The sequence below is a fragment of the Sturnira hondurensis genome, unplaced genomic scaffold (assembly GCF_014824575.4).
Source record: "Sturnira hondurensis isolate 20B ecotype Veracruz unplaced genomic scaffold, ASM1482457v3 Scaffold0018877, whole genome shotgun sequence".
Lineage (NCBI taxonomy): Eukaryota > Metazoa > Chordata > Mammalia > Chiroptera > Phyllostomidae > Sturnira > Sturnira hondurensis.
In genome coordinates, this window is record NW_028091508.1 from 1,881,501 (window position 1) to 1,905,070 (window position 23,570).

Below are 23,570 nucleotides of genomic sequence, written 5' to 3' on the forward strand. Positions count from 1 at the left end.
GACCCCTCTTGGCCGTCTGCCGACTTCTCCCCTCTTACTGGTCTGGATGAATCGTTCGTTGTTGTTGGACTTTGGTACAGCTCAATTTTCTGTCTGTTTTGTTTGTGTTTTTGTTTCTAAATCTTTGTTGTTCTTAATTTTTATTGTGCGAGGAGGTACAGTATTTCTGCCTCTACCTTCATCTTGGCCGGAAGTCTTTTTTTCCATTTTTATAACTTTTCCTTTTATATTCATTTTTGTATTACCACAACTTGGCACCAGGCCTGACAACAAACTTAGAATTTTGATGAATAATTAGAGAATGACTGTAGCACAAGATTTGCGGTGGCATCTCACTAACCTTAGCAAAGACCCTTTAATTGTTCTTCCTTTTTGATCACAGTCTTTCCATATTTCCCTAAATAATTTCCAGTTCCTGTCCTTTCTCCTCAAAGTTATGTCTCCCTCATTTCTGTGGCCTCTAACCCCCAGAGTTCATGATTTCCTTTTTGCTACATATTCTAAGTTGTTTTTTTGTTGTTGTGGGCCATATAAATGATTCATTAATGAGCAGTAGTATTGTGTTTTGGTTTGAGAACAAACAACCGGATGACAAAGCTGGAGTTTGGATGCGCACAGCTTTTTGTTCTCTGCCAGGAAGTGAGGAAGTGAAAGTTCCGGCGAGCCCAGCGTTTGGCAAGTGTATAAAGGGGGCAGCAAACCTATGCATCTGTACCTTAAAGGTCAGAATAAGGTGGCTGAACTGAAATAGTGCCTCTAGGTCCAATCTGATGCTGACGTGATCAAGACCTAAAGAAAAATCCAGAAAGAAGAAAATCAGTGATTTTGAGGGACCCCTGCTTATCATATTAATCTCTCACTCTAGCTTGTCTATAATAAAATCCATTGGAATCCCATGCTGGTGACCAACGCTCTTTCCTAGTTTCCTGGAGCGGTTTTCCATGCCATTCCATGTCCAAGAGAAGGTCTTTGGGAGAGCAACGTAGGGTTTACTCAGACTGTGCCATATGGATGTTTTGGCACAGTGGCTTATGGCCACAGTGTGGCAGTATTCCATATGACCGAGGACGTTTCCCAGAGTGGGAACAAGAGGGCTCATTTCCTTGGACTCAGCTCTGTGCTACACAGAAACACGAGCTTGCAAGCTAGAGCACGGTAAAATGGACACACCCTGTGCTTCCAGCAGCTGCTAACAATCATTTGAACTAGTTTTATTGTTATGTAGCATAAAGCACAGCCTGGAACATTCCCCTGGAGTGAGGCTCTGTGGGCCCCTGCATGGAGGAGACAGATGTGTCCTGGCTGGACTTTGCACAGAGGTCACTGGCTGCCCTCTTCTCCAGCACGGACATGGAGGATTGGCCTCAGTCTGGACACCCTGGAAGCCCTGATCTCTCTGAAGTACACTGTCCAATAGAAATAGGAGTCACATGTGCCATTTAAAATTTTCTGGCAGCCAAAGTTATGCAAGTTAAAAAAAAAGCAGGTGAAATTATTTTTAATGTATTTAACAAAATATGTAAAAAATATTCTCATTTCAGTATGTAATTGATATTTTCAAAATTAGTAGCATCTTATTATACGTTTCCCCCCAAACTAAGTGTTAGAAATCGGGTGTTTTTGTACTTGCAGCACGTCTCGATTTGGATGAGCCACATCTGGATCTAGTGCCCAGGAGCCACACGTGGCTCGGGGCTCTGGCCCTGGCAGTGAAGTTCTACAGGACGGCGGCTGGACTGCAGTGCCCTGGGGCGCAGCGGCCTTGCAGGGCGGATGGTTCAGAGAAGGGTTTGCTGCAGTTAGGGCAGCCATATTCCAGGCTCTGTCAAGGAGTCCTCACCCTTTCTGGAAAGGAGATCTGCTTTCCCCTCTCCAAAATTCTTGGTTGAGACCCCTTTTCCATATAATGAGCCTTGACTGAGCAGCATTCCCTCTGGGGGATGTGGGGCAAATGCTGGACATGTGGGTCAAAAGTGCTATACAGCAAAAATGGCACCACCCAACAGCGAAGACAGGTGTTTGTGGGAGAAACTGCTTCACATTCATTAGGGAGAGTCCAACTAGAGTCACTGATGAGGATCCAAAAGGAACTGGCATTTAGTAGACATCGATCACATGCTTGTCCAATGGGATGAAAAAATAGTCTCGCACCATGCTTGCCCTAACGACCCTGTGCGATTTTCTCTCACTCCCTCTGAGGCACTAGGATCCCCTCAGGAAACATGTTTACCTCTGAGGAAAATAGCGGGATTACAGCCCCAAATGCAACATATAGAGATGTGGCAAATGGAATCATTTTGGGGGGCGGGGCCAGGGTGCAGAGCAGTATGGAAGAGGGGCCATCCTGAGTGAGCCAGTCTGCATTAATGCAAGCATGTAAGGCCCGGAGCTGGGTGGCATATGAGGAGTCCCTGGTCGGGCTCAAACTTAGAGTCAGCGTCTGGGAAACACCAGGGGGAGGTCCAATGGCACAGTTGTTCATGACCAGAGGAGGGCACAAACCCAGAAGGGCAAGAACCTCAGTTGATAGCCAACTATCCTTTCAATTCGATGTTTATATTAAAATCTTCGGCTTGCAGTAAGAAATGACACGTCCTCTCTTCCCTCGTGCACTGAGAAAGGAGAAGGCACGTGGCACGAACTCTTAGACTTCCCCTGGCATGATTAACTCCACCTACCAGCGTGTTTTATGTTGGGCTTTATTTATCAATACCTATATTATTATTTTATTAATAATGCCTATATTATGCCTATATTATTATTATTATTTTTAAATATTTTATTTATTTATCTTTAGAGGGGAAGGGAAGGAGAGAGGAAGAGAAACATCAATGTGTGGTTGCTTCTTGTGCATCCCCTGCTGGGAACTGGCCTGCAACCCAGGCATGTGCCCTGACTGGGAATCGAACCGTGATCGTCTGGTTTGCAGGCCTGTGCTCAATCCACTGAGCTACACCAGCCAGGGCTTATTATTATTTTTTACAAAGAACAAAAGAATGCAAAGATATTTTCTTCCCTGGCAAGGAAAGGGTGAAACATGCTGAGCTATGTGCTTAAAATACAATTCTATTTCTCTAGAAACAAATACTCTTTCTTAAAGTGAAAAGAAATTGTGTTGTTACACAGGGCTCTGCCTTCTGGTAAATGCTGTTCCAATATGACTGCTTACTCTGACACTGTTAATATCATATAGAAACACACCTTATTAAAAACATGAAGAAATAAAACATTGGAAAGGAACTTAATCATACCGTTTTCAGATTGCCACCATTTCTTTTCTCTCTCTGGTTGAAAATTTGTAATCACATTCTCAATGGTGTGGCTGTTGGGTTGGGTGTGTGGATCGTATGGAAATCTGGAGTCACAAATGAAGCATTTTTGTTCCCCCTGGAAAACACCATCATTAACATTTAAAATAAAGAACTGTAATTACTTATTGTTGATCTGAGTTTAAAAACAAACTGTACTTACTATATTTGTCATTCAATCTGGCTAAAAATAAAAAGCAGAGGAAATAACATGACATCAATTTTCCATCAATAGATGCTTAAATGCAATAACAAATGAAATTAAAAGATGGCTTAGAATTTTTATAAATTTATGTATTTAGAGCAAAAATGCAAATATATGAGGAACCAATTCTTTTTTCATACAAGATGCAGATGGTCTGGAAATTATTTTCAACTATAGAGAAATAATCAGAATATAACTTTGAGTAGAATTATTCTCTTTAGTTAAAAGAAGAATATTTGGCACAAAAATAACAAAGCAATGGGCCACTAGGTTATCTGCGACCATTGTCCTTTCTCTCTCAGACATACTTTTTGGCAGACAAGCTTCCAATTCCAAAAACCCTTATATCATACATGTGGATTTTGTAAAAGATTTTCATAAATTCACACCATAGAGCTCCACCCTCTTGTCTCACAGAAAAGGTCTTATTAGTAAATGGAAACTAATTTTCCATGAGATGGATTTTCAAATGTTGTTAACTGGCCTTGCAGTGTGCTCGCTTGAATGTGTCTGTTTGTAGCTGTATTTATTTGAAACACATTTCAGAAATAAACTCACAACTTTAGAGTCAACTAATATTTGACAGAGGAAGCAGGCACATGCAATAGGTTAAAGATAGTTTATTCGATAATGATGCTGGGAAAATTGGAGTGTGCAGAAAAATGAAGCTAGACTACCTTCTTACACCATACACAAGAATAAATTCAAAATGGATCAAGGACTTAAATATTAGACCTGAATCCATAAAAATTCTAGAAGAAAACATAGGCAACAAAATCTCACATTTTTCATAATAATATTTTATCTAATATATCTCCTCAGGCCAGGGAAATTAAAAAATTAAAATAAACAAATGGACTATATCAAACTAAAAAGTTTTTGCACAGCAATGAAAAGCCATCAGTGAAATTAAAAGACAATTCATGCAATGGGAGAACATATTCACCAATGCATCTGATAAGGGGTTAATATCCAACATTTATAAAGAACTTACAAAACTCAACAGCAAAAAAAAAAAAATGAAACAATCCAATTAAAATATGGGCAAAGGACCTGAGTAGACATTTCTCCAAAGAGGACATACTGATGGACAATAGCCATATGAAAAGATGCTCAGTGTCATTAATTATCAGAGAAATGCAAATTAAAAAACCACAATGATATATCACCTCACAGCTGTCAAGAATGGCTATCACCAATAAATCAACAAACAAGTGCTGGCAAGGCTGTGGAGGGGGAGTGCAGACGGGTGCAGCCACTGTGGAAAGCAGTAGATACCTCAGACTATTAAAAATGGAACTGCCTTTTTTAAAAAAAAAGATTTTATTTATTTTTAGACAGAGGGGAAGGGAGGGAGAAAGAGAGGGAGACGAACATCAACGTGTGGTTGCCTCCTGAGCATCCCCCAGGGGGACCTGGCCCACAACCCAGGCATGTGCCCTGACTGGGAATCAAACTGGTAACCCTTTGGTTTTCAGGCTGGCACTCAATCCATTGAGCCACATCAGCCAGACTGGAACTGCCTCTTGACCTAGTGATCCCTCTTCTAGGAATATATCCAAAGAAACCCAAAATACTAATTTGAAAGAACATAAGCACCCCTGTGTTCATTGCAGCATTATTTACAATCCCCAAGATATGGAAGCAGCCCAAGTGTCCATCAATAAATGAGGGGATAAAACAACTATGGGTCATTTACACAATGGAATACTACTTAGCCACAAAATGAAGAAAATTTTACCCTGTGTGACAGCCTGGATGGACCTGGAGAACATTATGCTAAAGTGAAATAAACCAGTCAGAGAAAGACAAGTACCATATGATTTCACTCATATGTGGAATCTAATGAACAAACTGAACTAACAAGCAAAATACAGACAGACTCATGTAGAAAGTAGGATGACAGCTATTAGGCAGGGAGGTCAGGGGGCAGAGGAATTAAACAAAAAGGAAAAAGGACTCATGCACATGGACAACACTGTGGTGATTGTGGAGGGAAGATGTATATAAGGGGGGTAAATGGAAAAAATATAATAAAAATTAAAAAATAAAATACAAAAAAAAAGCCTCCTAAGGAAATTTCCAAAGACTTCCAAAAGACCACTCATGGCCTGTTTCAGGCTAATTTGCTGTTCAAGGCTAATTTGCGGGAGTGGGAGTTGGAGGAACACTTTTACAGAGCTTTCAGGAAGCAGGAGCTGTTTATTACCATCCCTTCTGCTGGAAACTGTTTACAACAGCAAATGCACTAGTTGGTGTTTAGTGAATGTTGAGTTTACGTCTTGACCATGACTTACAAGGGCCTACATGACCTCATCAGGGCTGCCTCCTTGACTGCCTTCCCCCATACACTCGGCCTTAGCTACACTCACCTCTTTTCCTTGAGCTTATTGAGAACTCTTGTGACTTAGAATCTCAACATAAGCTGTTTTCAGTTCTCCCTGAACCCGCACCAGACATTCCTATCTCTTGCTCCTTCCCTTCTTTCAGGTCTCTGCCTAAATGCCACCATCTCAGAGAAATTTTCCTTGACTTTTACATAAAATACCACCACCTCCCACCCTTATGGCCTCTGCCAGTCTCTAGCCCTTACCCTGCCTGACAATATTTTCTAAGTCTTTATCACTACCTGTGACTATATTGTATAGTGGTTGGATTTCTGTCTGTTGGCATCATTAGACTTTAAGCTAAAGGAGGACGAGGACTTTGTTTTGTTTATGGCTGTATTCTCCTTACCTAGGATAGTGTCTGGACCATAGTAGATAATCAATAAAATTTGTCAAATGAATGCATGATGATTTTAATGACTCTTTCTGCTAGAGTCTATCAAGGTAAACCAACTTTTCAAAAGTGCCACATAATCTTTTTATTTTAAAAAATATTTAATTTATTTATTTTTAGAGAGAGAGAGAGAAGGAGAAGGAGAGAAACATGGGTGTAAGAGAGAAACATTCATCGATTGCCTCTCACATAGGCCCTGACTGGGGACCAAACCTACAACCTTGGCGTGTGCCCTGATTGGGAATTGAACCAGTGACCTTTCACTTTGCAGAATGATGCCCAACCAACTGAGTGACACTGGTCAGGCCTATAAAGTCTTCTTAGAATTACTGGCCACTATAAACCTTCCACTTGAAGAAATCAAGGAATAGTGGAAGCTAGCTCAATTCTCCATATGGGGATGCTGGACCCAGGCCTGTCCTAAAAGAGCAGAAGAAGCCCTGTGATTCCATCACAAGATGTTGAGACTTCAAAGTATTTCCAATAATACTATAAAAATTTGGGGGCAAAATGTTTATACTCAGGGCTCGTGGGCTATTCTCTCTATAAACATCTCAGAAGCACAGCTGTTGCTGGGACTGGCCACATGGGGCGCTTAGTTGTAGTAACTAAACGGGAATCCCCACTTACGTGACAATGTGGGTCCATGTTGACCTGAAGTTTTTGAAGAGAATGCTTTGCTTGGTAGCAGTTTCTTAGACAACAGACAGGAAAATCGCCCCCCATCCTGCACAGTGTTTGCACGGACTAGCACTCACAGCCCCACCTGTGAAACCTTGTCAGCCTGAAGATATGTGTAGATTTTTTTTCAGCTCTAAATTTTTAAGATATCTGTGATTCTATAGACAAAAGAAGCTTCTGAAGTTTGATTTACTTCTGTTTTTGGTGGTGTGAAATTAAGACATAGAAACATGAATTTCTGATTATCATCCGAGTATAGCATGGGTTGGCTAGGACAAGGGTAGGTGATTGCCAGTGGGTGAAGAATAAGACGGGTGATCTTGGGTCGGAAAGTTTCGAATGTTAGAGCTGAGAACCACTTCTTTGTCTACAGGACCTGGACTCATAAAGCTACTGGAAGGGCCATGCGTCCCACCTGACCTAGATAGAGTTGAATAAACTTCTACAGTCACATTTCCTTGCCCATGAAGAGAAGTTGCTTTCTTGTACAAGTACTTCCCAAACTTAGAACAGAGCTAAGCATTCAGGTATTGTCTCCACTTATTTATAATCATCTTCTTTTGCTAGAAACCAATGAGAATACAAAGCATTTTCCAGAGACCTCCAGGAGTTGCCTTAATGAACAATACATGGAAAAGCCTGGGCCACTAACATTAGGCTCGTGTCCAACTTCCTTCTTGCACATCCTCTCATTGAAGGCTTGACATGACTGTGTCAGGCTTTTCAGCAGGTATGAGGCACAGATGACCTTGGGGGCTTGATTTGCTCTCAGAACAAAGGGAAGAACAAACTCTAAAGCAACTTGTTTTTTTAAACACACTGTCCTTAAAGGAAAAAAAAAGGCCACAAAATATGTTCACATTGGGATTTCATGATTTTAGGCAAGACCAAGACAGTTTCCAAGTGGCATAGTGAGGCTGCAGTGAATTCCAGGGTCCACACCCTTCTATCTCCATGGCACAACAGGGAGAACTGGTTAGCGTAATGGCCTGGAGGGCCTGATGGATCCTCAGTTTCTACCTATTAAGTCACTAGGTTTAGCCTATGGTAGCCACATTTTATAGTCATTCCCTTCAAAGACTGAACCAAAAAGACATTTCTGTTTAATTCTAAAGGTAACAAGAAACAGATTAAGCAGACCTTTCTATTTTCTGATCTGACAAGGTTTCCTGGACTTTGAATTGTATCACATGTATCTCTGATGTTCCAAAAGGAACGTTGTCTCCTTCTTTACTGTTGACTGAACAGCCCCAGCCGTGCTTGGAAGAATCCACATCAGTGATTGAATAATCCCGACAAGTAAACAAAGAACCAACCCACCTCGAGGTAGCTGAGGATGCAGTATTTCTGGGCTCCACCTAGCCCACAGGTAGAAGAAGCCGTGAGCTGTGTGCTGCGCCCCACCAGGAGATTGCCGGTGGTGGGATAACAGGCACCTTTGCTGCATCCATCTTCAGCTTTTGCATAACTAAGCAACCCTTGAACACAACAAAAACAGCTACTTAGAAGGCAGTCCAAGGGTAGTCGAAGTCTTAAAGAAGCAACTGGTTAAGTTGGAAAGTTAACAGTCCATTTATTTATTTTTTAAAAGATTTTATTTATTTATTTTTAGAGAGAGGGGAAGGGAAGGAGAAAGAGAGGAAGAGAAAGATCAATGTGTGGTTGCCTCTCATGCACTCCCTACTGGGGCCCTGGTCTGCAACCCAGGCACGTGCCCTGACTGGAAATTGAACGAGCGACCCTTTGGTCGCCGCCTGTGCTCAATCCACTGAGCTACACCAGCCAGGGCAACAGTCCATTTATTTTTAATACTAGTTCTGTTGATCATTAAGACCCTTGTCCTGGATGGTCTTGGTGCCCATAGCCTGACAGAAATTTCTTACCCTAGGAGGTTATACCATCTGTGTTCCCGTCCTCACCTGGGCCAGCCTGTAGCCAATGACTGATAAATACATAGTTCAGTACATAGTCCAAAGCCTCAGGCTAGGATCAACTCCACGTGCAAATTATGCTCAGAACCTCTCCACAGGGTTGGGGAGGCTGAAGCCCGACTCCAGCTAGGACCTCCTCCCACCTTTGCTTCTTCACCTGGCTCCTCAGAGCGCTCCCTCAATAAATCACATGCCCGGAAATCCCTGTCTCAGGCTCTGCTCTGAGAAACCTCATCTGAGACAGCTTCTCTGTACTGGGAATTCTCCGTGTATCATTTTAGGCAAAAACAAAGAAGAATACACAGACACGAGGAAGGAGAATCCTAATCCTGCCTAATAGCCTCCTAAGCTACATAGTAAGTTCAATTGACCCATTATAACACAAGTTGTTGGGCTCAGATGCGCCATGGAATAAATCATGTCCCTTTGGGACCAAGTGAGAGACTGAGTCCCAGTCTGTACGGCGCACTGAGCCCTTGACACCTGCTGTTTGGCAGATCTGTCTTGATGGGATTCGGTCACAAGAGGTGTAAGATCACTGCCAGGGAGCCTCCCTCCTGACTGTCACTTCAATTCATCACTTTGCTTGTGCAACCTCGGCGATAGTATTCTCGTATCTCAGTTTAAAAACTACTTTGAAAGTTCTACTTGTTTTAAAATGTTAAATTCTGAGTTAAGACAATGTTAAATCTTTACGAATGAATGTGGAGTGGGCAGGGTGATCTGAACTATTACCTGCCTGCACGGCTTGCCTGCAGGGTCTGCTCTACTACGTTGGAGTTAGATTTCTGTAACCCACAACACATGAAAAGATTTGTTAATTGTTGGGAAGATTGAAGAAAACAAAGTAGAATCTTACTGGACTAAGTAAGGTGAATACAAGTATAAAGTTAAATGCAGATACAATGTGAGTAAACTGTGACTTTTTGTTGGTAGCTATTTATAGTGTCATTCTATTTCTTCTTTTAAAAGTGTATTTGAACAAGACAGTACAGTATCTTTTTAAATTTGATTAAAGGGTTAGAATTCCGTTTGATTCTCAAGACCAAAATCCAAGCACTAGTTTTCTCCTGATTAAAATTCAAACATAGACATGACAATTTTCCAGAAATAAAGTAGATTAAAAGACACAGGACCCAGAATACCTGAGACAACTTTGAAAATTTCCCTACTTGATATTAAAGCTTTCAGTGTAGGTACAGTAAATAAGAGAGTGTAATACCAGTAGAAGGATAGGCCTATACATCAATGGAACAGAACAGAGAACCCAGAAATACGTCCACACAAATATGCCCAACTGATTTTTCAGCTGCAAAGGCAATTGAATGGAGGAAGGATAAACTTTTAAACAAACAGTGCTGGAGAAATAGAAGATCCATAGACAAAAATGAACTGTCATGAAAACTTCATGACTTATACAAATATTAATACAAAACAAATCATGGATTTAAATGTAAAATATATAAGCATAAAGGTATAAAACTCATATAGCATGTAGGAGAAAGTCTTTGGGACTCGGGGCTAGGCAAAGTCTTTTTAGAACTGATGAAAAGAGCATAATCCATTAAAAAAATTGATAAATTGGACTTCATCAAAATTAGAAACTTCACGAAGAAATAAAAAGGCAAGCAACAGGCTGGGAGAATATAATTGCAAATCACATATATGACTAATGTCTTGATCTAGAATATAAAGCACTCTCAAAATTCAGCATTAAAAATGAACCCAGCTCTGGCTGGTGTGGCTCAGTAGATCGAGTGCTGGTCTGTGAACCAGTGGGTCTCTGGTTCAATCCCCAGTCAGGGCACATGTCTGGGTTGGGGGCCAGGTCCCCAGTGGAGGTGTGCACAAGAGGCCACCACACATTGATGTTTCCCTCCCTCTCTTTCTCCCTTGCTCCCTTTCTCTAAAAAAATAAATAAAATCTTAAAAAAACCCCAACCCAACAATAACATGGCAAGTGGCATGAATAGACATTGCACTGAAGAACATATGCAAATGGCAAATAAGGCCCTGAAAACATGTTCAACATCATTAGCCTTTAGGAAAATGCAACTTGAAGCCACAATAAGATACCACTACATACCCATCAGAATGGTCAGAAAAATAGCAGTAACACTAGGTGCTGGCGAGGGTGTGGAGAAACTGGAGCACTCATGCACTCTTGGTGGGAATGTGAAATGGCTGGGGGATAATATGGCAGCTTTTAAGAAAACTAAGCATGTCTTTATCATACAACCCAGCAATTGCACTTGTAGATATTTATCCCAGAGATATGAACATTTATATTTATGTAAAAACCTATGTACACATGTCCATAGCATCTTTATTTGTAATAGTCAACTGCTGGAAACAAGCCAGATTTCTTTCAGTGGGTGAATGGTTAAGCGAAGCGTTGGTACATCCATATCATGCAATAGTTCTTAGTAGTAAAAATGAGTGAATCTTGAAACATGGCAACAATCTGGATAAATCTCAAAGGAGTTCGGCTGAGTGAAAAAGGCCAGTTTCAGAACGCTATATACTGGCCCTGAAGAACAGGGTGGCTGTGATGGATGGAGCATTGCCCCACAAAGAGAAAGGTCAGTGGTTTGATCCCCATCTGGGCACATGCCTGGGTTGTGGGTTTGGTCCCCACTCAGGGTGCATAGGAGAGGCAACCAATGGATGTTTCTCTCTTTCTCCCTCCCTTCTGCTTGTGGTAAAAAATACAAATAAAATCTTTTAAAAAGGTTATATACTGTGTAATTCCATTTCTTGAATGGCAAAACTGTAGAGATGGAGAACAGATTGTCAGAGGGTTTGGGAGGCAGGGAGGGAAAGAGGTGGGGGTGGCTAGGAAGGGGCAGTACTGGGGGTCCTTGAAGTGATGGACCAGTTCTGTGTCCTAAGTGTGGTGATGATCACGTGAATAAAATTGCATAGAATTGCCCTGGCTCGTGTAGCTCAGTGGCTTGAGCACAGGCTGCAAACCAAAGGGTTGCAAGTTCAAGTCCCAGTCAGGGCACATGCCTGGGTTGCAGGCCAGGTTCCCAGTAGGGAGTACATGAGAGGCAACCACACAATGATGTTTCTCTCCCTCTTTCTCCTTCTTTCCCCTCTCTCTGAAAATAAATAAAAAAATATTTTAAAAAATGCATAGAGTTAATACATATACACAAATGAGTGCATGTAAAACTGGAGAAATCTGATGAATAAGGTCAGTGGATTCTATGGATGTTAATTTCTTGGTTGTTGTATTGTACTATAGTTATGCAAGATGTTGCCATCAGAGGAAATTGGGTGAAAGGTATGTGGGACATCTCTGTATTATTTCTTACATCTGCACAAGAACCTACAATTACCTCAAAATGAAAGTACGCCCAAACAATCTTCCTTCCAAATTACCCCATCAGCACCCAGATGGTGAATTAAGTACATCTACAGTCTAAAATAACACACACATGACCTCTTCCAGCTGCTCATATGCTTTTCCCTTGAGACCTTTTATGCCAACACTTGATTTCAACAGACAGGAGTGAGAGGATTGGCCTAAAATGAAATATAATTACCATACTATGAACTAAGCTGGTTTCTTCTCAGTTTTCTCAATTGAAAAATAAAGAATCTGTTACATACATGTTCTATATCTAATGAATTTCTTTTGTCCTCCCCCAAACACAAGCTTTTGAAAAATAATGTTCTTTCTGTTAAGCATACATTTCCCACATGAACTATTCCATTAACCTGGTTATTCTGTGATTATCATCAGTCTGTAAACACATAGATCATAGTTCTACAGCTAAGAATACTACACATAATGCCTACCTCCCCACAGTTTACCAAATGTCAGTTTGAACAGGGAATTTCTGACCTTCAGTCTCATTGCAAAGATTACTATTCTAGACACAGACACAGCATTTCCTTCTCTTGATTTGAGATAGGTATGTGAGAAAAGTTAGTTCCATCATATACTTTTAATTTTGTTGTGTAATAAATGATCCTGGATTGGTTAACATGAGTTTTCCCCTTATTCACCCAACAATCCAAAGGTACATCTCCTTTCATTTCCTAGAATTGGCATCTTGGACAAATACCTAATCAGTATTTTGGACTCCAGTAGGCAGAGGCTTTTTGAAACAAGGTCAGGTACAGCATTTCTGCTTACGCTGCATGTGGATTAGCTGACTTTCCTCCCAGGGATTTGTTCTTCCAGACAAGTTCCATCCTGAATTCTGTTATTGGAATTGTTGCCTTGGAGACTCAACCTGCTTTTCTTACCCAACTTGGCCAAACTTGTTGTAATCGGATCTGTACTTTTTAGAAATAAAAGTATTCCAGGACTTAGGGAAACTTAACTATTATTTGTGTAATATTCTAAGTACACATATGAACTTACAGTCTAAAATACTTGGCAAAAAGTGGCAAGAAGAATAAGTAATTCAGGCTGCATGCCTGGACATAAACTGGGCAATATCCTTCCTGGGCTAAAGATTTCAGCTGCCAGATTACATTAGCAATAGGTCAGAACTAATTCAATAAAGATGAAGGATAAAGATATTTATGTCTTTAGAAAATCAACATATTCCTCAAAAATGACATACAACTTAAAGATAGAATCTTATTAAGAATGAAGGTGGGAGATCTGACCATTTAAAGAAAATATACAGTAAATTTTCTATAAGGATCATTTTGTAGAAATAACCATTATTATGTAGTCTCTCAGTAATGTTGTATATTGTTATAATTTTATGAAACATGTGAGATATTTTCACGTACTTTGGAATGCACCTCAGAGTTTTAGATGCTGTGAACACACATTGATATACTCATACCCCTTACCTATTATGGGTAAGAAAAAGGACTAAGAATGCACATTACATAAGGCTTGCACTTTGCCTCCTGTTCCCCAAACCTGGCACCAATGCATGTTTTATGATTTTTTTCTCCTTATTTTCCTCAGTCAGATTGCAAGCCAAAGTGTTTAAATAGGCTCTGGCACTTTCAGAAATGCCTATGGTTGAACAAACCAGAAAATGCCCACGCTGGTGGTGGGGAGTAAGCCTGGTTTGTGGTTTGACCCAGAGGCAACCCTACAGATCTGGGTTCCATCAGGGTACCTCAGGTTTAGAAATCCTAGATGTATTGCAGCACGGCCTTTTCTGCCCAAGCTAAGTTGGCTTTGAAGACATTCCCTTCAGAAGAGGGATCTCCTCAAGGAAGGCTCTCTGAAGAAGGTGTACATTATCCTTCATCGAGGCTGGGAGAAGGCACAGTCATCCTCAGTGGTTGCTTCTAATTTTGAATGTTGGTTCAGTTCCAAAGAGAACATCCAAGCCAAATGTAGATGAAACATCTTTGTTCCCACTGGCTTGTGACTCACCTCTCTGAGACAGGGGATTTTCAACAGAGAACAAGTGAGCACTTCCTTTCCAGAGCTGTTCTTTCCTCTTTTACCAGCAGATCTAGTTGGGCAATGGCCTCAGGGTTTAAAAAGCGCAAAATTAAGAGATGGGATTCTTGAAGTTTGCTGCCATGAAGAAGTTCAGCATGAAGAGTCTAAGCAATTTAGTCGGTACTTAGTGATCAAAAGCAGGTCTGCCACAGATGTAGAAAATTCAGGATCAGACGGTGATTGTTGGAAACATATTTTCTATGACTAATGTACATTATTCTCAGCTTATTAAAAACAGCAGAGGCATGGAGGACTTGGTGCTTCAGCCCAGAGCTGCTGCTTACTCAGCAGAGGGAATTTTGCCTATAAATTCTTCATGAGACCACATCACTGGGACAAATGTTACATTCAAAGCAGAACTATTTTTAAAAATTGAAATGCATTATATTTGTAAATTGCGAATCTGAAAGTATTTTACTTTTGCTAGTATCTTACTTTACTTACTTACTTGTCTGTTGAGGATAATATTCCATTAAAGGGAGATGGAAATAGCTATGTGTGGGTACCAAAATATTTGAGTGAAAGTTTTTAGTTGCTTGACACAGTTATACAACAGAGTAGCCATGCAAATATATAGCAGTATAGAAAAAAGGAGGTGAATATGTTTAAAAACTATTTATTCTAAATATTTTAGAATAATAATACAAGCAGAAAATTAATTTTGAACAACTAATACTCACCAAGGTGCAAAAGAAAGGTCAGTTGAAATTTCATTATTTTGTCAGGAAATAATTAAATTCAGTTCTGCTAGGTTAAAAAAAAGAGGCTAAATCAGTCACTGATAAACTCAATAATTGCATCAGTTGTCAATGATTTGAACATTTGTGTGATAGTTCTTACCCTTTAGGGAGACAAAATACCTATAGTACCCAATTCCTTAAAAAATATATACATTTTTACAAATATTTGTTTTATATTTTGAAATCACAAAATATAATTATTTGTGGGAAATAATATGAAACAAACATTTCCTTTCCACATTTTTATTTTACCCTATTTTGCCCATTTTATTCTTTAGAAAAAATGAATTATGCAATTAACATGTACTTATTATTGAAAACAGAAAAATGAGACATGGAAAATAAAGAAATTATTATCCATAGCACTACCATCTACAGAGAAGTGGTTAATGTCTTGCTATAGGTTCTTCCATACATTCTTCATTGCATGTAAGAGTTTTCCAAAAATGATACCACGTCATTATATCTCAGACACTATTTTTTGCTAGATACTTATATCTATATATATCTATATACCTATATATCTATATGTCTATATGTCTATGTCTATATGTCTATATCTATATCTATCTATATGTGTGGTCTGCCTATAAGATATCCAGCTATTTATTGATAAATAAATTCAATAAATTTATTTAAAAATAGAGACATTTATTGAAGAAGATTCAAGAAACATTGTATGTAGGACAATGATGCCTCAGTCCCCTTCAAAGTAGGCATCTTGGGACTTCACACAGTTCTCCCATCACCATCAGCTGACCCATGATTTTTTTCCTGAATCTCATGGACAGTCTGAAATCTCTTCCCTTTCAAAGGTGATTTTGGTTTTGAGAAGAGCCAAAGTCACAGGGCTCCCAATCTAGGCTGCAGGGTGTCTGAGTCACCTGGATGATTTGATGTTTCACCAAAAATCTCTGCATGAGATGTGATACATGAGAGGGTGTGTTGTTGTGAAGAAGCTGTCAATCACCAGTTATCCATAGCATTTCCCCCACGGAAACCCAATAGTTTCCATGGAGGAATGTTAAAGCTTAATGCAAAATGTAATGCAGATTCATTGCTTTACTCATTCAGTCATTTTGAACGTGATGGCCACACAGTACACATGTTCACTAAATGGTGTCTACCACCCCCACTGACTAGTACAGTGAAGTCGTTGTTCACATATGTGCATTCCAGTCCACTCTCCTTGGCTGCCAGGTTACATTGATGCCCTACAAACTGTTCTCTTATATGGTTGGACTTTTTCTGGACAGACTAATATGTATACATTTATCCTCACCTGAGGACATGCTTACTAATTTTGAGAGAGGGGAAGAAGAGAGAAAGGGACAGAAACATTGATCAGTTGCCTCCCGTACACACCCTGACTGTGAATGAAACCCTCAGCCTAGGCCTTCTGGTTTACGGAACAATATTCTGAACAACGAAGCCACACGGGCCAGGTACCAGAAATATATTTTCATTTTAGCAATTTCAACCTAGTGAGGGGCACTGGGATTACCTGAGGGCTTCCACCAACCAAACCTGTGTCCTCCTTTGTAGATTCAGCTAAGGCCCTCTGGCTGGGGGTCCCCAAGTCACTGTTGTGGGAGCCCTGATATAGATGAAAGTGCATGAACCTCAGTGGGTTGGGAGGCAAGGAAGTAAAGTGCTCTTCTGCATCAATGGTTAAGTCACTGGATAATATTCCTCTGAATGCAGGAACCAAAATTTATTTAACAAGTCCCTTAGTAGCTGATGTATACCATGTTTCTAATATTTTCCCATTATACATATTTTTGTTTATATCCTTAATTATTCCCCAGGATATATTAAATGGACTGGAAATAATGAACCAAAACCATGACTATGTATGTGCACATACATGCATTCATAAGCAGTACACACATATGCATATACACACACACTACATGTGTGTGTGAAGGTTTTGATGTCAAACTGCCATTCAGAAAGTTCGTCCCAGTTTACACTCTTGTCAGTAGCCTGTGGGAACAGCGGTTGCCCTGAGCCCTTAGCAATATTGAGTATTATGCATTTTTAAAGTTTTATCTATTTAAAAAGCAGAGGACTATTTTCATCATTATTTAATGTATTTATTTCAGTAGTAGTGACTATAAAAATATTTTTCATGCATTTACAGATGAGAACTCTTTTTGACATTCTAGCCTTTGAGTCCTGTCCTAATGGACTGTTTATCCTGCGAACCCCACCTTTCAGCTCCCTTAGCTCCCCTCGCCTGCACTCCAGAACGAGCCCAGCACTGCCTGCTTGCAGAAACCTCCTTTGCCTTGAATGCCACCCTGCCAGTTCCAGCCTTCTTACGAAATCCTTTAGAAAGTGTTTTGAAATGCCTGATTTAAGGCAAATGTCCCATTCTGTGATCCAAGCTCTTCACACAGCCCGGGAGTCACTTGGGATGTCGGGTATCATAAGAAGATGGCTGAGTGAGAAGCAGCCCCTCTGGAAGCATCTCCTTCTGAAAATGAACTCTGTGTGTCGTAAGAATCTCCAGTTGTGGACTAATGACCTCACACAAAACCTTGTGAAGGCCTCTAGGTCCAGATGGTGAGTCCAGATGGAGCCTCGGGAAGTTCCCCTCCATGCGGGTCACCTGGACCTGAGCACTTTTTTCAGGTGGTGCACTTTTCCTTAGTCGAAGCGTGCGGCTTCGGTCATTTACCCAGCTACACTTTTGATAACATGAACTCCCAAATCCTGATGTCCAGGATGCAGAACTCCTGCCTGCATGCTTCATTCCTTCCTTTTAAAAAGTCTCTGGGAGATTTTTTAACTACCAATGTTCAGACCCAACTGAGGTCAATTCAGAATTGCTGGGGGATGAGACCCAGGTGTAATGTGTTTCAGATGATCCCCAGGATGTTCTTTTTTAAAAAAGATTTTATTATTTTTTAGAGAGAAGGGAAGGGAGGGAGAAAGAGAGGGAGAGAAACATCGATGTGTGAGAAAAACATTGATCAATCGGTTGCCTCTTGCACACCTGCAACTGGGGGGTTGGCACGCTACCCTGGCACGTGCTCCAGAGCAGGAATCAAACCAGAGATCTCTCAGTTTGAAGGCCAGCACTCAACCCACTGAGCAACCCAGCCAGGGCCAGAGGAGTCTGACATGTACCTGGGGTTCAAAACCGCCAATGGCTCACAAACATCTAAAACTCATCACTTTGCCTCACGTGCCTGCTCTCCTCCTGGACTCCGTTCTAAGAGAAGGGCACAGCCCAATGTTTTCTAAACTTGGCTGCAGATTAGAATCACCCAGGGAGATTTAAACATTCTGCCACCCAGGTACATTCCATACCAATTAAATTAGAATACCTGGAGGTGAGGCCCCCACGGTGTTTAAAGATTCCAGGTGATTCCAATGCGCAGCAAAGTTTAGGACTCACTGGCAACGCCATGGACCAGTGTGCTTAGGCCAGGAACTTGAGGCTCATTCTGTATTCCTCTTCCCCTCACCCTTCAAATTTAACTTCGATCTTATCTCCTTAAACAGTGGTTCTCAGAGTGTGGCGCAAGGACTTAATAAGGTGACAAATTTGCTTGGGACTTCTCAGGTTTTAGTTCTGAAAGCCCCCAGGTCCTGGGAATCTCCCTGAGTCCTGGGCACACCCAGGTGTTGGTCGCCCTAATGAACCAGCTGAATCAGGGTCACCTGGATGCTAGTTAGAAATGCAAATGGTCAAACCCCAGCCCAGGACCTACTATTTAGGAACTCGAGGGATGGGAACTCAACACTCTGTGCTCTTACAAGCCCTCCACGTGAGTCTGATGCAGCTCACGTTTAATAAACCGCTGCCCTATGTAACTCACAAGACCAGAGATGCTGTTGCTCCCAGAGACAGCAGCCAACGCTTAACGAGACCCGCTCAGTGACAGGTGCTTTCTTAGCTGTGTGGTCTGGGTGGTCTCCCAGTTGGACACGCAGGCCTTGGCCGCAGCGCTGTATTGTTGGGATGAGTGAGGAGGTTGGGCGGATCTGTTCCTGACTGAATGCACACGTACTTCTCAGAGCTTGCTCAGTGAAGGGCTTCTTCTTTTAGCCCCTCAATATCCAAAATTAATTTTCCCCTTAGAATAGAAGATTTTATATTGTTCATAAGCTTCTAGGAAGAAGACAGGAAAAAAAAGTTTTCTTTCATATATGAAGCCTCTCCTATGAAACTTCTCATCTCTCTGAATGGGGGAATTCTTTTTTTTTTTTTTTATGAGAAAGGGGAAAGAAGGGAGAAAGGGAGAGGAACATCAGTGGGTTGCTTCCCACATGCATCCTGACCAAGGACCAAACCTGTAACCCAGGCATGTGCCCTGAGTGGGAATAGAACTGGCGACCTTTCACTTTGCAGGAGGGTACCCAATCAAATGAGCCACGTTGGTCAAGGCAAGAATGGAAGTATTCTTATCTTCACAGCTCTTAGTAACTCTTTTAAGGCATAAAGTATATTCTGCTTTTTATCTGTTTTTTTTGGTGACAGCTTTACTGAGATAATTCACATACCATAAAGTTCACCATCAACACGGCATTCAACACATTCACAGAGCTGTGCTCCTTGTCTAACTGGGACATTTCACTACCCAAACGAGAATGGCCATCATCCCCACCTGCCTCTTCCTGTGCCTCCTACTTTCTCTCTCTGTGATTTGCCTATTCTAGATATTTCATGAAAATACAATCTCATGATATGTTGTCCTCTGTGACTGACTTCTTTCAATTAGCATAATATTTTCAAGGTTCATTCTTCTTGTGGTAGATATCAGCCCCGAATTCCTTTTTTATTGCTGAATAATATTCCACTACATGGATATACTATGTTCTGTTTATCCATTCATCAGTTTGTGGGCATTCGTTTTTTTCTACTTTTTGGCTATTATGAATAATGCTGCTATGAACATTCATCTACAAGTTTTTGTACAGATGTATATTTTTATTTCTCTTGGGTAAATACATAGGAATAGAAACATTTTGCTTCAAAACCATTTTATGACCTTGTCTAAACTTTCTTTTGTAAGCACTTGAATGCAAACATTAATCTTTCTGTCCCTGGAAGTACTTAGGAAAATATTTTTAAAAAATTTTGTTGAATCCATTTCTTGTGTTGAAATACGTCGATGCCTAACCTGGACACTAATGGCAGGCATAGCATTTTAGCCTGATTTTTATTTACTGGCTGTTGCACTAACCTCACCTCGCCCACCCCCACTGAAAGTCTCAGCTGTGCCCTAGAGGCTCCCCTTCCTGCTGGGGCTGCCGCAGCCTTGGCTTTAAGGTCCCCTGTCAACTGCCAATCCTGTGTGCTCCGTGGTGCTGACCTTTTACTTGCCTCTTCTCCCATAGCCTTATTCTATGGCTTGTAGTCTCAAACTTTGTCCTTATTTCAAAATTTGTTTGCTTTCCAGAGCCCCAATGCAAAACTGGGGCTGTTCTTAAATCTTAAAATTTAAACATTGTGATAGGAGGCACTTGAGTGGTAAAGAGGGCGATAAATATAATCACTCGTCAATAGTCCTAATTTTTTTTGTCATAGCAGGAAGACATTCTATTTACTGATTTTTTTCTTCTAGAGAAAAGGAGGGATGGGAAGAGAGAGAGAGAAATGTTAACTTGTTCTGCTTACGCGTGCACTCACTGGTTGATTCTTGTATGTGCCTCGACCAGGATCAGACCCCCAGTCCTGGTGCACAGGGATACGCTCTAACCAACTGAACTGCCCCGCTGGATTCTGGAAGACATTCTAAAGACGTCTTTATCCCCAGTCTTTGTCTCCGTTTACAACTGATTGCAGAACTATGCTTTGTGAAATGATCCTGAACCACATCCTGTGAAGGATTCACAGCATTTGAATCGGAAGCGCTGGCCTGTGGTCCAGAGCATCCGCATAGGGCGCTCTGCGGGGTCCAGTGGAAAGGCGGGGGAAGAGGGCCGGGGTGCCTAGCTTTCTTCCTCCACCCAAGTAATGGGAACAGGCCCAAATGAATGCCAACACTGGGGTTTTAAATCCTTTAATCCAGCTATCCCTGAACGTCCTGAGGCACAGCAAGTGAAGAGGTAAGTTAATTCTGGTTAATTCAGGCTGCTGAAAATATTCTCCTTGAAACGATCCAACAAAATGTGATGAAGCAATTGAAATCACCCCCGATTTTCTTACTTCCCTATGTCCCACTGCAAGTGCACTCTTGACTTCTTTCTCAGTGAATGTGGATTATGGCTGCTGATCCCTGTAATTACCCTGCAAATCCTTAAGCCTGTATGTCAGCTTTTCTGTTTTTCAGAAAAGTGTTGTGCAATGCTTCTCAATGGGTTGGTTTGCCCTGCAGAAAACATTCGGCGATGCCTGCTCACATTTCTGTCACAGTAGATCCACATACTACTGGATCTAGAGGGTACAGGCCATGCATGCCCCTAAATAGATATTACACAATGCGCAGGACCATGCCCAGCCCCCTCACAAAGAATTATCTGACCCAAAATAGCAATAATGCTGAGCTTGAGAAGTCACAGGTGGCCCCCGTGCCCTTTGCCAGGGCCTTGCGCCCTGCCCTTTGTTTCCATAAGTTGCTCAGCTCTAGTCTTGACTCCTGTTTTCTGTTTTCCATTTCAGGTGATCTGAGCCCCAAACTAGATGAGGGTTAGAGTAAGTCTGGCAACACTTAGAAGTTGTATTATCTGAAACCACCCGCCCAGGCATTATGAAGCCCCCAGCTGCACGTGCAGCACTGGTGCGAACGATGTGGTAACCCCACCCCTACCTCCCATCATCAAGCCATTCATTTTGCTGGTGCTGCTTTTCTGGGTTTATTGGAGCTGACATTTGCAAAGCCTCACAGAGGCTATGTGGAATTTTTTCTTGCTAAATTCATTGGTGAGTTTAAGCGATATATGTAAAAGTAATTGTGATGAACAAATATAATATTACCCCTTCTTTGGATGAAAAGCATGTAAATGTATTTACAAGGCTGGATGCATTTTGGTCATTGTTTAACTAATTTTGGTGGATGAAGCAGGTCTTAAAATATATTATGTTGCAATAAACAGGTCTGAAAATGTATGAATTGTTGCAATATACAGTAAAGTACGTGAAACTGTCAATAACGTTCTGGCATTGCTAATTGATTTTAATCCGCTCACTGTTCACTAACATTGCCTCATCTGCCCTCACTTGGAGGCTGTGCTCAGTTCAACAAAATTATGTTTAGCTTTCCTTTATTTGTGCAACACATTTCTTTCAGGAATCATTCAATATTTCAGCCGTGTTGCTAAATTGTATCATAGTAAGGAATGCAGAACTAGAAGCTATAAAGCTTCCTTTCTGGTCAATTAAAGCAAATTTTACGTTTCCTTTAAAACGGTATTTACACACACCTAGGGTATTAACAAAAAATATTTTGATGATATGGATAGTTCTATAGAATTTGAACTTTTTCTAAATTGTCACCAGTTGTATCACCATAATAAAATAAGCATTTACCTAATACACGATTTAAAATTATGCAGTTCAACACCACATCATTTGATGCTTCCTTCAACAAACAAAATTTCAAGTCATTGGCTGCATCCACTGTGCATTAAGCTTCTACTTTCCCCATTGGATACTGCATTCCATGAATGTGTCTGTCTATGTTATCTGATCATTGATCATTCTGTAAAAGTAACAATCACACTCTATATTCTGATACATTATACTCGTCCTGGTTCCCCATGTACCTTCACTTGCTGATACCTTCACTTGATCCCCAAAAGGCCAACTTGCCAGCGAGATGGAAGTGAGACTTACCGGGATTTGAGAGGGCTGAGAGGTGCAGGCAGCAGGCAGGGCGTGTAAAGGCACACCTGAAAGTGAGAGTCAATTTAAGCAGAAAACATTTGCCCCGAGGCACCTAAGGGTAGGGAAAAAAAGACGGGAGGTGTTCCAAAACCTGCCAAAAGACGTGATTTGTGAAGTTACTTGCCTTAGATTTTGGCACACACACACACACACACACACACACACACACACACCAGTATACAGAGGGAAAGAGAGCTCGATTTTACAGCGAATGTTCATTTCCGTGCCAAACTTCGGAAAATAGTGACTCTGAGAAGTTGTGATCAGGGGCTCCAGCAACAAAGTGGAACATGCCTACCAAATTTCTAACTGGGTGTGTAGGTTACTTGTGCCTGCTCCAACAGTGGAAGTTAAGGAGGGAGACGCACGAAGAACCAATGCTTACCTTGGGCTCACGAAAGCCACGAGGTGCAACGCCCGCTCAAGGGATGAATGAATTGTTGGAGTGAGATGCTCTAAGTTCACTTGAGTAAAAAGCATGTACCTATTCAAAGACATTTTACTTCCTACTTGCAACAATAATGCTTCATAAAGTAAACTCTCAACCTGAAAAAGAGCGGTTGATAAATGCAGATGTTTTTATGATTCACTAACTTGTAGAGTCTTTTGCTTGAGTGAAAGACTTAAGACCAGCTTTGCCTTCAGACCAA

At 41.1% G+C, this 23,570-nt stretch overlaps 1 protein-coding gene across 2 annotated transcripts in view; it reads right to left on the bottom strand.

Annotated features, from left to right (window-relative positions):
• The window catches only part of LAMB4 (laminin subunit beta 4), a 132,623-nt gene extending 109,731 nt beyond the window's left edge, over window positions 1-22,892 (bottom strand). For both annotated transcript variants that reach the window (XM_037070657.1, XM_037070658.1), the window contains exons 1-5: window positions 22,870-22,892; window positions 15,021-15,084; window positions 8,296-8,453; window positions 3,252-3,387; window positions 716-789 (exon numbers count right to left, since the gene is read on the bottom strand). In XM_037070657.1, the coding sequence (XP_036926552.1) occupies window positions 716-789; window positions 3,252-3,387; window positions 8,296-8,453; window positions 15,021-15,054 (402 nt within the window). In that variant the 5' untranslated portion in view covers window positions 15,055-15,084; window positions 22,870-22,892. The remainder of the gene's footprint in view (window positions 1-715; window positions 790-3,251; window positions 3,388-8,295; window positions 8,454-15,020; window positions 15,085-22,869) is intronic.
• Window positions 22,893-23,570: the final 678 nt, after the last annotated feature.